At 39.2% G+C, this 16,482-nt stretch overlaps 1 protein-coding gene across 1 annotated transcript in view; it reads right to left on the reverse strand.

Annotated features, from left to right (window-relative positions):
- Positions 1-16,482, reverse strand: part of LOC136876030 (developmentally-regulated GTP-binding protein 2) — a 155,556-nt gene that overhangs the window by 84,249 nt on the left and 54,825 nt on the right. Inside the window, exon 6 of the mRNA XM_067149641.2 lies at positions 6,804-6,961. Within this exon, the coding sequence (XP_067005742.1) occupies positions 6,804-6,961 (158 nt within the window). The remainder of the gene's footprint in view (positions 1-6,803; positions 6,962-16,482) is intronic.

A 16,482-nucleotide genomic window follows, 5' to 3' on the forward strand; every position in this document is an offset into this window, starting at 1 on the left:
TACAACTACTCATAGTTTCGGAAGCGTGTTTCTTGTAGGACAGGTGTGAACTTTTCTAGTACATTTGATTCTCATTGAGTCAGCGAGATAGAAGAGTATTTTGATTGGAGAGAATAAAAATAAATTTAATTGGGTGAATATGGTTCATGTTTGTGGGTTACTGTAGTCACGTCCTAGTTCGTGAACCATGGGCAACGGCTGAGTGGCCTAGTAAGTGGTCCTGAGAGTCGGGATACCAGTTGCTATGGAATGGGAGTGGCATCTCGGACATATTCTGAGTCGTGCCCCTCCTTGTGCTCGGGCGGCTAGGACTATACAATTCACCGGTGGTCCATAACCCGTTAGAGGAGAGATCCTCACTTGGACTATGTGCAAGTAGGGCAGCATCCTGCTTCATGAATTTACCGAGCTCAGAACATTTTAAGGAAGCCTCGGACCTATGGGAGTAATGGAGTCCCACTCCCATTTGACAGGCGAGGGACTCCTTGGAAACAACTTGGCGAACGAAATGGAATTCGACGGGGAGCTATCAATATTAATGGGGCTTATGGAAGAAAGAAGGTAGAACTGGCTGAGTCAGCTAAGAGGATGCATGTGGATGTGCGAGGAGTAAGTGATATTCGGGTAAGGGGAGATAACGAGGAAGAGATAGGAGATTATAAAGTGTACTAGATGGGTGTTAGAAAGGGAAGGGCAGAGTCTGGGGTAGGGCTCTTTATCAGGAATACCATTGCACGCAACATAGTTTCTGTTAGGCACGTAAATGAGCGAATGATGTGGGTAGATTTGTCAGTTGGAGGAATGAGGACAAGAATTGTGTCTGTGTATTCACCATGTGAGGGTTCAGATGAGGATGAAGTTGACAAGTTTTATGAAGCATTGAGTGACATCGTGATCAGGGTCAACAGCAAGGATAGAATAGTGCTACTAGGCGATTTCAATGCGAGAGTTGGGAATAGAACTGAAGGATACGAAAGGGTGATTGGTAAATGTGGGGAAGATATGGAAGCTAATGGGAATGGGAAGCGTTTGCTGGACTTCTGTGCTAGTATGGGATTAGCTGTTACGAATACATTCTTCAAGCATAAGGCCATTCACCGCTACACATGGGAGGCTAGGGGTACCAGATCCATAATAGACTATATATTAACAGACTTCAAATTCAGGAAATCTGTTAGGAATGAATGAGTTTTTCGCGAATTTTTCGATGATACAGACCACTATCTGATCTGTAGTGAACTAAGTATCTCTAGGCCTAGGGTAGAGAAAGTGAAATCTGTCTGCAAACGAATAAGGGTAGAAAATCTCCAGGACGAGGAAATTAGACAGAAGTACATGGTTATGATTAGTGAGAAGTTTCGAACAGTAGACAGTAAGCAGGTTCAGGATATAGAAAGTGAATGGGTTGCATACAGTGATACTGTAGTAGAAACAGCAAGGGAATGCCTAGGAACAACTGTGTGTAAAGATGGGAAAAGGCGAACATCTTGGTGCAATGATGGAGTAAGAGCAGCCTGTAAACGTAAAAAGAAGGCTTATCAGAAATGGCTCCTGGGATTTGTACATAGATGAAAGGAACAGAGCGAAACAAATAGTTGTTGAATCCAAACAGAAGTCATGGGATGATTTTGGTAACAACCTGGAAAGGCTAGGTCAAGCAGCAGGGAAACCTTTCTGGACAGTAATAAAGAATCTTAGGAAGGGAGGGAAAAAGGAAATGAACAGTGTTTTGAGTAATTCAGGTGAACTCATAATAGATCCCAGGGAATCACTGGAGAGGTGGAGGGAATATTTTGAACATCTTCTCAATGTAAAAGGAAATCATCCTGGTGGTGTTGTGAACAGCGAAGCTCAAGGGGAGGAGGAAAATGATGTTGGTGAAATTATGCTTGAGGAAGTGGAAAGGATGGTAAATAAACTCCATTGTCATAAGGCAGCAGTAATGGATGAAATTAGACCTGAAATGGTGAAGTATAGTGGGAAGGCAGGGATGGGCTTCATAGAGTAGTAAAATTAGCGTGGAGTGTTGGTAAGGTACCTTCAGATTGGATAAAAGCAGTAATTACACCTATCTATAAGCAAGGGAACAGGAAGGATTGCAACAGCTATCGAGGTATCTCATTGATTAGTATACCAGGCAAAGTATTCACTGGCATCTTGGAAGGGAGGGTGCGATCAGTCGTTGAGAGGAAGCTGGATGAAAACCAGTGTGGCTTCAGACCACGGAGAGGCTGTCAGGATCAGATTTTCAGTATGCTCCAGGTAACTGAAAAATGCTACAAGAGGAATAGGCAGTTGTGTTTATGTTTCGTAGATCTAGAGAAAGCATATGACAGGGTACCAAGAGAAAAGATGTTCGCCATACTGGGGGACTATGGAATTAAAGATAGATTATTAAAATCAATCAAAGGCATTTATGTTGACAATTGGGCTTCAGTGAGAATTGATGGTTGAACGAGTTCTTGGTTCAGGGTACTTACAGAGGTTAGACAAGGCTGTAATCTTTCACCTTTGCTGTTCGTAGTTTACATGGATCATCTGCTGAAAGGTATAAAATGGCAGGGAGGGATTCAGTTAGGTGGAAATGTAGTAACCAGTTTGGCCTATGCTGACGACTTGGTCTTAATGGCAGACTGTGCCGAAAGCCTGCAGTCTAATATCTTGGAACTTGACAATAGGTGCAATGAGTATGATATGAAAATTAGCCTCTCGAAGATTAAATTGATGTCAGTAGGTAAGAAATTCAACAGAATTGAATGTCAGATTGGTGATACAAAGCTTGAACAGGTTGATAATTTCAAGTATTTAGGTTGTGTGTTCTCCCAGGATGGGAGAATCAAGGTGAATCAAGGTGTAGTAAAGCTAATGCAGTGAGCTCGCAGTTGCGATCAGCAGTATTCTGGAAGAAGGAAGTCAGCTCCCAGACGAAACTATCTTTACATCGGTCTGTTTTCAGACCAACTTTGCTTTACGGGAGCGAAAGCTGGGTGGACTCAGGATATCTTATTCATAAGTTAGAAGTAACAGACATGAAAGTAGCAAGAATGATTTCCGGTACAAACAGGTGGGAACAATGGCAGGAGGGTACTCGGAATGAGGAGATAAAGGCTAATTCAGGAATGAATTCGATGGATGAAGCTGTACACATAAACCGGCTTCGGTGGAGGGGTCATGTGAGGCGAATTGAGGAGGATAGGTTATGTAGGAGAATAATAGACTCTGTTATGTAGGGTAAGAGAAGTAGAGGGAGACCAAGACGACGATGGTTAGACTCTGTTTCTAACGATTCAAAGATAAGAGCTATAGAACTAAATGAGGCCACAACACTAGTTGCAAATCGGGGATTGTGGCGACGTTTTGTAAATTCACAGAGGCTTGCAGACTGAACGCTGAAAAGCATAACAGTCTATAATGATAATGTATGTATGTATAAATGTTAGATCCAAAGGTGAATTCTGCATTTCGATTGGTTTTCTTTTGTAATTGCACCAGTTCCTGTTTCTGGAACTTTTAAGAGCGGCAAAGTGTCCGTGTGTTTGATCGTCTGAGCATCTTTCGCTATCTTTCTTTTTGTTCAGTTTTAATTGCACTTAAATTTAATGTAATTTTATTTCGTTCATTGCTAATTTTGTCTAAATGACTTAGCTTTTCTGGTAACATTATTGTCATCTTGTTGGAGGCCAACCTTTTTTTAAACTTTTCGCTTATGTTAATTCAACTTATTCATCTCTAACTCAAGTAAGCGTTTCTCATCGACATGACCCAAGTTTCTTTTGTTGCTGAGTTGGTGTAAAAATTCATTACGATTTTGGTTTGTGTAGAACGGGACTAGCCCTCAGGTACCAAGTGTGGCCTTTGGTCCAGAGGGTCCCGGCTTTGATTCCTGGCCGGGTCGGGTTAACTTCAACGGCTCGGGGGCTGGGTGTGTGTGACGTAGGGCCCTCATCTTCACAGATTTAATAGGCCTGTCTACGAGAAAAAGACACACACCAGGCCATATGCCATTATTATTACTGAAATAGGTTTTCAGTATGTTTGAATTTAGTGCCAAAGAACTTGTAATTTATGAACATTTCTTTCAGCAGGTAGGTCAATATTTTTGTTTCATACCAAAGTTCATTCTTGAGTTTTGAAAATGCTTTTATTTTAAAATAACGCCTTAGCTTCTAGGATATGTTCCACTACCCCTCGGGCTTCCCTCATCCGATCGGCAGTTGTCATGCTTCCTAACTTGATTGGATATTGCCAATTTGTTAGTTCGTTCACCTCGGAAGTAGCATTCACAAGGTTTGACTTCCAGTAATACGTGTCCAACGTCTCTCCTAACGTTACACGGGACAGTTTATCAAGATACACAAAGTTTGCAGAACAACAACAACTCACAACTTCCACGTACTTATAAACAAATAAATACAGTAGAACCTCAATTATACATTCCCGGCAACTATGTTTTCCCGTATTATTCCTTCAAATTACGTAGTCCCGTGAGCATCCTAATTAAATGATGTTGTAAAAACTCTGCATTGTCCCTTCCTCGATGAAATGATTTCCCGGATCAACCGTCCAGAAACTTCAGTCCCATCAACACTAAATCCTCGATCACAAGTTTTTCAAGGAACTGCGTCTCACGAAAGGACGGCTACAGCACACTTATGGATCATGGTGTTAACGTCCCGTAATTTGGGGAAGTACTGTACTAGAAAAGCGATCGGCGGTACACTTGCATAAAGGAGCATCTTAGCATTGCATTCCGACGGTATTGTTTAGAGAATCCTAGGAAATCATAATGTAGAGAGTGTCCACAACAATTAGAAGGAGACAGAGTGCATTTCGACAGCTCTACTTGAAGACAGAACGAGTTTCTTCAAATGTTTGTACTTTCAAAACGTCTACATTATTCAAATGTTAGATGTTAATTTTTTTTACTTTTTTCGAGTGTAATCACCGAACAGGTTTTCGACACTTCCCTCAGGGCAATGTATAGTCACTGGGCTTTTGGGCAAAAATCGAAAATGCTCCTTCTTAAGCAACACAAACTTAGTACCTGTACTTTAATATTATCATATACGATTATCTTATCGAGACCAGAACAGATGTTGCACCTTACATACATAAAGCCTTGGGAGGGTTTGGGATTGCCTATTGCTGTTTTGGTCCTAATATAAGACTGGGAATTTCACGTTTTTGTGTTAAAATGTCATAAAAACTGTAGTCATTTAGTTTGTGCACGTTACATTTAAAAATTGTGTATAATTTCGCACTCCTACCGACTTGTACAGCAAGCGCCCTTTCCAGCTGAGCTCAAGGTCGCGAATAACCGTAATTTAGGAAGTTATGATATTTTTTCCCTTTTCAATTTGATTGTGATTAGTGACGGGCAGAAATGAATATAATGCATTCGAGAACTTGAGAATCGATACTTACATTCAAAACCATATTCTCGAGTTCAAGATAACCTTTAAAAGTCGATGTAGGCCTAATTTACGTTGTACAAGATTTCCATAAACTGATTATCAAGAGTGACCAAATTACAGTGGAAGATTAAAAAAAATTAAAAATAATAATAATAAAAAAAATCGCCTCATGTAGGCACTTTTGTATCTAACGTGCTTTAATTTAGATTAGATAATTAAAAACGACTTGTGGTCGATTCGATTGTTGTTCGGCTTGGCGTTACGGGTACAAGATTTTTTGAAGAGTTTGGCTGTTCAAAGTTGGTGAACTGAAAAAAGTTTTCAGAGAAAACTGATAAAGTTTTTCCGGTAAAACTGAACGTAAAGTTTCGAGATTTTTATGTCGCACACCGGTAATAAATGTTTGAAACCGCGCCACAGTCACACTTGCCTGCCTCTCACCCGGAGGGCCCGGGTTCGATTTACGGCCGGGTCAGGCATTTTTTACCTGGAGATGAGTGCTGGTTCCAGGTTCGGTCATTCTACGATTACCTTTAATTGAGGAGCTATTTAATGGTGAGATGGCGACCCCGGTCTTGAGAGACAGGAATAACGGCTGACAGGTAGGCGGAAGGCTGTACTTCGGTTTGGTTTAGGGGTGTTTGTAAGATTATAAGTATACATATTTCATTTTTGTGATGTTTAGCCAAATTGTTGATGATTCATTCGTTCCAGGATTTTCCGCTTTCCCGTGTCGTACATTTTTTTCCCCGGGGTCCCTCCAAAAACGGAGAATCGAGGTTCCATTGTACCACGCGAGGCAACAAGAGACAGCTATCCGACTGCCGCCTAGGTGCAAACCACACGGCTGGCGCAATAATGGGACAGCAATAATTACATGTAGTATGAAGGAGGCTAGTAAATGGCAGAAGTGGTTAAGAACAGCCAGAATACGTTTACAATTACAACTCCATATTCATGCGTCAAACCCAGTTAAGGGGTTCAGTTGAATTTCTGTTGCATCAAGCTTGGTTACTGTGGTCATGAGCGAGCAACCAAAGTTACACGAGATGAGTGCAGTTTATCCACGTATTCAAAATTATACATTTCAATCTATGCAACATCAACATTGCGGACATGTCATCAGTAACATTCAGTCATACTCTGATGAATTCTAATTAATGTTTCTTGTTTAGATCTTGATCCTAATACTACTGTATTATAATATGGTGGCTAATCTTCTAAAAGTGGTGAGAGCAAAGATTCCTTACAGTAATGGCTAAAAAAAAATTTATAAATTAGATCTTAATAGGAACTGAATTCTCATACAAAATTTAACACATTTTTCCTTTATTTTACCATGGTTAAGTCGTAACCAAGGTTGACACACTTAAGGAAAAGTATACTAACCTGACAACAACGCTGTTGGGTTGACGAGCGATACGGTCCACTTCCTCAATGGAGATCTGATCTATTTTGTTGTACACATAAAGGCAAGGAAGGTAAACTCGATTTGCACAAATGACATCGATAAGCTCATCTGCATTACAATCTTCGCGAAATAAAACCTGGAACAGAACAAGAAATGCAGCAATAAAGCATTCTCTGTAAGGTAATACTCGAGACTGAGAGGAAAGTTAAAATACCAGCTGCCCCTCCCAGAAGTAGCAGACATCTGGCTCTGAAAACTGTCATTTTCTTTAAAAGGAAGAAGCCTCCACCTTCTCCATTCTGTCTACACTCCCCCTTCCGCCTTTATAGGATTTATTATACAGCACACCAATGTTATTGTATCTATATAAAACAATTATATGACGAACTAGTTTCAAATGACACACAAATTTCTGTGGAGTCATCATTAAAGGAACACGTGGACAATACTTTTGAGGTTGCACGATGACGGATTAGCACAAAGTTAAGACCTGATGCAAGGTTCCTCATAGTTCTTCAACAGACCAATCCACAAACTTTTTAACTTCTGTGCTTATCACCTGGTGAATATTAAAGGTGAAGTGTTTGTCATACCAATATAAATGGTCCGTTATTGGACATTACAAATTTTCCAGCTAGCTCATTCTTGGTTGCCAGCGTTTCGCCCTCGTGTGCTAGGGTGGGCTCATCAGTTGGTACCTAGCACACCTACCAATACGCTGGCTAGTGCATACCGTGGAGGCCACTGCGCAGGCTAACTGGAGCCACCGGCAGTGCCAATGCACTAAGAGACTTTGTCTCATCACTAAAAAATGATGCCTGCTTGGCCATCAGATGATATAGATGTTGATTCCCATAGGGAATCTGAAATATTTGTCCTGAATGAGCAAATTTATAATACCAATATAAATGGTCCGTTATTGGACATTACAAATTTTCCAGCTAGCTCATTCTTGGTTGGCAGCGTTTCGCCCTCGTGTGCTAGGGTGGGCTCATCAGTTGGTACCTAGCACACCTACCTTCCCTATGGGAATCAACATCTATATCATCTGATGGCCAAGCAGGCATCAATTTTTAGTGATGAGAAAAAGTCTCTTAGTGCATTGGCACTGCCGGTGGCTCCAGTTAGCCTACGCAGTGGCCTCCACGGTATGCACTAGCCAGCGTATTGGTAGGTGTGCTAGGTACCAACTGATGAGCCCACCCTAGCACACGAGGGCGAAACGCTGGCAACCAAGAATGAGCTAGCTGGAAAATTTGTAATGTCCAATAACGGACCATTTATATTGGTATTATAAATTTGCTCATTCAGGACAAATATTTCAGATTCCCTATGGGAATCAACATCTATATCAAGTGTTTGTCACTCGTAATATTCATAATATAACTTAAAACAATACGTAAGACGAAATATTCACAGTCAAGTTGATTTATCTATTGTACGTAGGTCATATATGAATATTTGAATAATGAAACAAAAAACAAGGGGAAGATTGTGTAACAGTACAAACTGAACCTTAAACTTAAATATAAGATGTGTTCAGTTATATGCTGTTGATCATAGTGTAGCTTTCAATACATAAAATCCTTCACAGTGACAGTGAGAAGGTTTACGTTGTACCGACACAGATAGCTTTTATTACATAAAATAAATTTCATCGTAAAGTCCGTATTGTCATACGTATACTTTTAGGTTAAGTCAATATTTCACGTTTACAATCCCATAAGTTTATTGTCTATTTATTTAAACAACATTATTAACTATGACGGGACATGTTTCGTCTAACTTGTAGACATCATCAGCCGTAAGATATTTAAGAAAAAGCACGAGAACGCAAGTAATCAGATGTGCCACAATCTTCCTTTTTTCATTCTTTTGTTTTTATATCGTAAAAGCTTGCTTAATTTCAATTTTTTTCAATTTCTACAATAATCTTTATTCTCATTCTACGGCCGTCCACTGTATTTTTACGTACGTCATACGATCTGATATTCCACCTAGTTTTAATAAGAAATATCAACCTTGCACCAATATCTTACATCTTCTCACTGGATTCCCTACACATGCTCGTTGATTGTCTTTTTTCTGCTACAAATAACATTATGCACTTCATTATCAGCTTTTGCCGACGCACCTGAATGCTGCATGTCAACGGCACCGTCAAGAAGAACTTTAACAACAAGCTTTACTGTATCGTCTCATGTGTATGATTTTAATTTTGTTCATCAACAGCTTTTGCATGTTTGTACTTGGAACAATCTGGAACATACTGGCTATTTTGGTTCACGTGTTTGGCAACCCGATTTATTTTAATGTGTTGTTTTGTCCTTGTCATTTTTGTGCTTTTTCTTAAATATCTTACGGCTGATGATGTCTACAAGTTAGACGAAACATGTCCTGTCATAGTTATAATGTTGTTTAAATAAATAGACAATAAACTTATGGTACTGTAAACGTGGAATATTGACTTAACCTAAAAGTATACAGATAGCTTTTATGGCAATGATGGGATAGGAGTGGCAAGGAAGGTACCATGGCCTTAATTAAGGTACCTGTGTGAAAATAGGAAACCACAAAAAACCATCTTGGGGGCTGCCGACATTGGGGTTTGAACCAAGCTCCCTAACCGCAGGCCAAGTCGCTGGCTGCCTTCTTCACAAGAAAAATGTAATGTGCTGAGTCTATGTGGCGATAGGGAACACGTGCACGCTGATTGGCTGCCTCCAAGGCCAGTAATTCCTATATATAGTGAGTGAGGCAGTGTTCGAATGAATTCTGTATCCTGAATTCTGTCGATCTCGGTTTATCTGTCTGCGAGCAGCCTATCTGGTTGACGTCCCCCGGCTTCCAGGATGGCACTCTCCTCGGGTAAGCACTCTTGAATTCCGTTCCTGCTAAAAATTCCGTAATGTTCCGATTTGCTTTTCATACAGGAGTCTGCCCTAACCTCGCCTACATTCACCAAATTAGTTACTTATGACGCCTTAGTTTTTCAACTAAACTTACCTGTTCGTTTCCGAGGCATTCCCGTTTTGTTTCACTAAAATATGTATATTGTAGTTTAATAGTATTTCCCTTGGGGTTTGCCTCTGATAGTTCTGTATCACTTTAGGTACGCTAGATTTTGGATAACCTGTAAATTGCATTGTACTACTGCACTGGTAACTGGATGTACAGTTGATTTGTAATTTGAATTTACACTGCTACGAATAACCTATGTATATCACTGAACTTACAGCTCATAACTTGGAATGTATTTGTAGAATTATCTTGTAAATAATATTTTTTTAAACTAAGGATCACGGTGATTCATTTCGGAATCCGCTATCTAAGCCATGTCCATGCCTTTGGTAGGTTCCCAGCCCTTCCATCTTCCCGTTTTGTCGTTCACTAGTTGGCTCTACTGATAGTTACGTACTTGTTTTGTTGGAAATCCGCGTAATGCTAGCTACTGTTTTTCCGAGTGTGTAGTGTTTTCTTATATTGTGTATTGTACTCTTACCTTCCCCTTTTAACTGTATTTGTGCCTTGTTTGGTGTTGCCACTGTAGTAGAGGTAACATAATGAACCTCTGACGAGCACGTATTGTGCACTTTTTAAAGAAGAATACGTTTCTATCGGCGAAGCTGTCTCATTTTTTCACTGTGACAGACATATCTGTCGTCATAAGGTCAAACTACGTACATCTCGATTTCTGTTGCCTTCCTCAGATATGAGAAAATGGGAACGTGTGAGATTTGGGTTACAAGAACAATGCAATGAAGTATTCAATGCTATCTTAATCATTTTTTCCATTCTGGGCTATGAAGACACCTTACCTCACGCGGTGGCCAAGACCGTTCAGGTGTGGTTCGAGTCCTATCAGAATGTTAGGCGGCAGGTGATAGTGGTGTAGAACTAATTGGTGTTGAATTAAAGGACCTTTCTCTACCTGCTGATAGTAATACAATTATAAAGCTAGATTTTCTACCTAATCAATATTTTTTATTTATTTTGATTTATTTAATACATTTACAGACGGTAACAGAATTTTAGAACTTGACCCTAACATAAAACTGAAACAGATTGCACATTAAATTTGTTACCTCTACAACAGTGGGGTAACACGAAACAAGGCACAAACACAGAAGGGGAATATAAGCAAACACTACACACTCGGAAAAACAGTACCTAGCATTACTCGGATCTCCAACAAAACATGTACGAAATATCAGTAGGGCCAACTAGTGAACAACAAACCGGGAAGATGAAAAGGCTGGGAACCTACCAAAGGCATGGACATGGCTTAGATAGCAGATTCCGAAATGAACCACCGTGATCCTTAGTTTTTTAAAAATATTATTTACAGGATAATTTTACAAATACATTCCAAGTTATGAGCTATAAGTTCAGTGATATACATAGGTTATTTGTAGCAGTGTAAATTCAAATTACAAATGAACTGTACATCCAGTTACCAATGCAGTAGTACAATGCAATTTACAGGTTATCCAAAACTTAGCGTACCTAAAGTGATACAGAACTATCAGAGGCAAACCCCAAGGGAAATAATATTAAACTACATTCTACATATTTTAGTGAAACAAGAAATGGGAAGGCCTCGGAAACGAACAGGTAAGTCTAGCTGAAAAACTAAAGCGTCATAAGTAACTAATTCGGTGAATCTAGGCGAGGTTAGGGCAGACTCCTGTATGAAAAGCAAATTGGAACATTACGGAAATTTTAGCAGGAACGGAATTCAAGAGTGCTTACCCGAGGAGTGTGCCATCCTGGAAGCCGGGGGATGTCAACCAGATAGGCTGCTCACAGTCAGATAAACCGAGACCGACAGAATTCAGGATACCAATATAAATGGTCCGTTATTGGACATTATAAATTTTCCAGCTAACTCATTCTTGGTTGCCTGCGTTTCGCCCTCGTGTGCTAAGTTAGGCTCGTCAGTTGGGACTTAGCACACTACCCAAGACGCAAGGCTAGTGCATACCATGGATACATACATAATTAATTCGAACACTGCCTCGCTCACTATATATAGGAATTACTGGCCTTGGAGGCAACCAATCAGCGTGCACGTGTTCCCTATCGCCACCTAGACTCACCAATCACAACCTTACTTTCGATCGCGAACTTTGACTAACATTCTAGAATACGCATGATCGCGAAAGTCGTATTTTTCCAGAATAGACAGAACACACTTTCTAGAACACATACCAACAAAGTAACACACCCTGTACAAAAGTTATGTAACTTTCTGGATCTTTCCAGGAACTATAGACAGAATTCTACTATTTACAAATGCCTATGTTACAACATTATACAGTACAGGTTAGGTCAATAAAAATAAAACATCATATCGTAGTTCACCTGTAACAAAATTATCTAGACATATCCATCACTATTACAAGTTGTCCATTTCATGACCGTATCGATGTTTAATCAAGAAGTAAGTATAAATAACCACCTAATCGATACTTTATTAATGCCTCAGGCAAAATTGAATAAAATTAAAACTTACAGGACATGTTTCGACCACTTAGTGGTCCTCTTCAGCTGTATAAATAAAGAACTGAAAAGAAAAACATTGACAATAAGCACAAATAAAAGTTCTTTGGAGACTCCTTTGATAAAAATGGAGGTCATCAGAATAGGTCATCTTGCCTCTCGTTCTTGTTTGGAAAAGATGTTTATTCTGCGCTGTCTAGAGGGTCTGTCTTTGAGCGCGACCTGGTGAAGTAATGATGTGAAACAGTTTGACAGTTCATGGAAAGCTCTGGAGAGAAGGGAAGTAGAGTTTTATCGTCATCTAAAATAACATGTGAGGGAGGAGGGAGATTGGGCTGTGCTTCTGCGATGTCATGTTTGATTATATCTCTTGTTCGTCAAGTCTGTTTCATGTCTACCCATTCTAAGTATTTGCTAATATTCTCATATAAGATGTTTTTGTGCTCGTTGTTTTCGTTGAGATTCTCTTCACCGTTTTCCAATTTATCAAGAACGATGTGGATGTTTTCCAGGCTGTTCATAAGATTACCTTTATTAATCATACAGATAATTTGAAGGTCCTGTTTTATATTGGTGAATTTGTGGTTGGACTCTTTCATATGGGATCCCATGGCAGAGAATCTTTTGTATCTTTCAGCATTGACGTGTTCTTGATATCTAATTGAGAAGTTCCTTCCAGATTGTCCCACGTAAATTTTTTTACATTGAGCACAAGTCAGCTTATAAATACCCGATTCCTGGAATTCGTCATCTTTAAGTTTATTAGCTTTATTATGACTAAAGAATCTATGTTTCATGTTGTTGTTTGTAGAGAAGGCTACCTTGGTATTGTGTTTCTTGAATAAGTTGGTGATTTCGTAAATCTTCGGGTTATTAAAGGTGAATTTTACATATCCTTTTTCTTTTTCTGAATGCTGTTTAAGTTTAATTTGTTGTTGGTATTTGCATTTAGTGATGATTTTATTGATGAATTTCAAACTGAAACCATTATGTAGAGCCTGTTGACGAATGAAAGAAAGTTCCTTTTTTCTGTCTGTTTCTGTTAGCAGAATTTCAAAGGCTCTGTTGACGAAACTATAATAAGCTGATTTCTTTTGCGAGATGGGATGTAAAGAATCACTTTTGATTGTAGTTGGGGTAAAAGTGGGTTTCCTGTATATTTTAAATTGGAAATGGTTGTCTTTACGAATTGTTTGGATATCCAGAAAATTGAGTATGCCTTTCTCTTCTTCTTCAGCTGTAAATTTTATGTTTGGGTCTAAATTTTTCAAAGTATTAAGGATACTGTGACTATCATTTATTTCCTTGTTAATTATGGCATAGGTATCATCAACATATCGAAGCCAGAGATCGATTCCTTTAATGTGACCTACTATCTGAGTGTGTTCCAAAAAGTCGAGGTAAATGTTAGCTAAAATTCCAGAAGCCGGCGCTCCCATTGGAAGTCCATCTTGCTGATATATTTTATTATTAAAAGAGAAGAATTGTGGTTCAAAACGAATTCCAAGATAGTAATGAAGTTTTCTATTTCAGGTATACTGATACGTTTGTGAATTAATAAATTCGTCTTTATAATCTCAATGGTGTTCTTAATAGGAATGTTCGTGTACATGTCCTTGATGTCAAAGGAACTTGTTACATGAGATGAAGTTAACTTGAAATCTTTAATAGCAATGCAGAACTCTTTGGAGTTTTTTATCGAAGATTTCGTATAAAATACGTAGTTATGAGTTAAGAACCTATGAATAAATTGGGATATTTTGTATGTGGGGCTTCTCCGAAAATTAATTATAGGTCTCATACGTGCATCCTAGACAGTGCAGAATAAACATCTTTTCCAAACAAGAACGAGAGGCAAGATGACCTATTCTGATGACCTACATTTTTATCAAAGGAGTCTCCAAAGAACTTTTATTTGTGCTTATTGTCAATGTTTTTCTTTTCAGTTCTTTATTTATACAGCTGAAGAGGACCACTAAGTGGTCGAAACATGTCCTGTAAGTTTTAATTTTATTCAATTTTGCTTGAGGCATTAATAAAGTATCGATTAGGTGGTTATTTAGACTTACTTCTTGATATCCATCACTAGACATGACGACCATACAGAAAACCCACACAATAAAACAAGCACCCATAGTATGGTATATAGAGCCTTTACTATCCTTCTGACAAGCCTGAAAAATGTATTAAATACATCAAAATACATTTTAAAAAGTACTGATTAGATGGGAAATCCAGCTTTATAATTGTGCTTGTTGGAACTATCAATACGGGGCTAATGTCATTACGCTCTTTCAGCAGCTACGACAGCTGGACTGACGTACGAGACGGACAGTAATTCTGTGTTGTACCTCGTCTTATCATTCATTATCTTCTGCTTTAATTTAATTCAATGCACTTGGTCAATATTTCTAGGAACCCCAGCAGCCTTCACTAGTCATACTAAAGGAGCATTTTGAACAAAAAGTGAAGCTTTGCATGTCACGCTGCACTGTCTATGCGGCGATAAGGAAACGTACTAAATTGACACAAAAAAAAAAGCTTAATGTTTACTTCACAAAGCTGTAATGTTCGTAAAGGATGTAAAATCACTTGTAATAACTCCCAAGGAAATATTTAAACAGAAATGACTTAGAATAGTCAATATGCTTATGTGAAGATTCTTTGCCGTTAAAATGTTTCATTATTGTTTACAAACTTCTTTCAGCTGACACCTCTCGCGACGCAAATTTTTCTCAGAACCGACATCGGCTGTATAACAGCACTTGACATGCTAATATAGTGAAGTTGTATTTATATTTTCATCTAGGTGATGTGACTTTTTTTACCTCATAGGCTGGAAATATTCTACAGTGATGGTGTTTTTTTTTATTTACAAATCACGTTAAAGCATGGGACAGTAATCTTATACATTCAAAATTATCAATCTGAGGCTTGACCATCAGAAACTGTGTACGTACGTCTGTGAAACTGGGTGGGGATTCCCGTATAATGGTCTTGGAGCGAAGCGAGGATGACAGACCAACCTTTTAAAATGGTTATTGCAAGATGGGAGGGCATCAGTGTGAAGAGGAAGAATGTGTGTGTTTAGGGTTAGGGACGATCGCTGTCGCACCTTGTTCATACTACATAGAAGTGATATCATGCAGTGCCTACTCATTGAGGTATGTAACTGAAGTGTATATAATAACTGATTCTGGAGATATATGAGTTAGGTTGTGAGGCATCGTCAGATGACGATTCTTCTTCTTTCTTCTTTTCCTGCCGCTTTTCCCACACCTGTGGGGTCGCGGGTGCGAACTGCGTCGCACATGTGGATTTGGACCTGTTTTTACGGCCGGATGCCCTTCCTGACGCCAACCCTCTATGGAGGGATGTAAGCACTATTGCGTGTTTCTGTGGTGGTTGTTAGTGTAGTATGTTGTGTGAATATGATGAGGAGAGTGTGGGGACGGACATATACACCCAGTCCCCGAGCCAGAAGAATTAATCAGAAGCGATTAAAATCCCCGACCCGGCCGGGAATCGAACCCGGGACCCTCTGAACCGAAGGCCAGTACGCTGACCATTCAGCCAACGAGTCGGACCATCGTCAGATGACGATAGTTCTTGTTATTTTGTTTTTGGCAGTAAATTCATATAGTTAATCTAACAGTAAAATTTTATTGGTGGAGTGAAAACCTGGCATGTTACCGAGGTTCATTTTCAGGTGAAAGAGTGTCGGGTAAGATAAGGAAGCAAATTTGGATCCTCGTCAGCAGATGACCATCCCCTTAGGTCGTAAGTACTTTTGAAGTTACAAATGTCAAGTATTTATGCGAGTTGCTAATATTATGCAGTACATAAAGCATGAATGACCTGGATGAGTAGAAACATATCGAAAAGAAGAAGATGTAAAGCAACTTTCACGGAGCAACCAAAGCCAAAGATTGTTCAAAGAAAGACGCTGCATGTATACAGAGATGATGTGGTACCGCACTCAATACGATATTACTAAAAATAGCGATAATTGTGACGAGTCAGCGTTTGGTATTTAATAACCTGAACACATCTATGAATTGAAAATACGATTTTTGTATCATTTACTGTTAGAAGATACCTCCGTTATTAACCGTCGCACAGAGAGTTTTTCACAACTTGATGTAGTCTGACGTC

The sequence above is a fragment of the Anabrus simplex genome, chromosome 6, assembly GCF_040414725.1.
Source record: "Anabrus simplex isolate iqAnaSimp1 chromosome 6, ASM4041472v1, whole genome shotgun sequence".
Classification (NCBI taxonomy): Eukaryota; Metazoa; Arthropoda; class Insecta; order Orthoptera; family Tettigoniidae; genus Anabrus; species Anabrus simplex.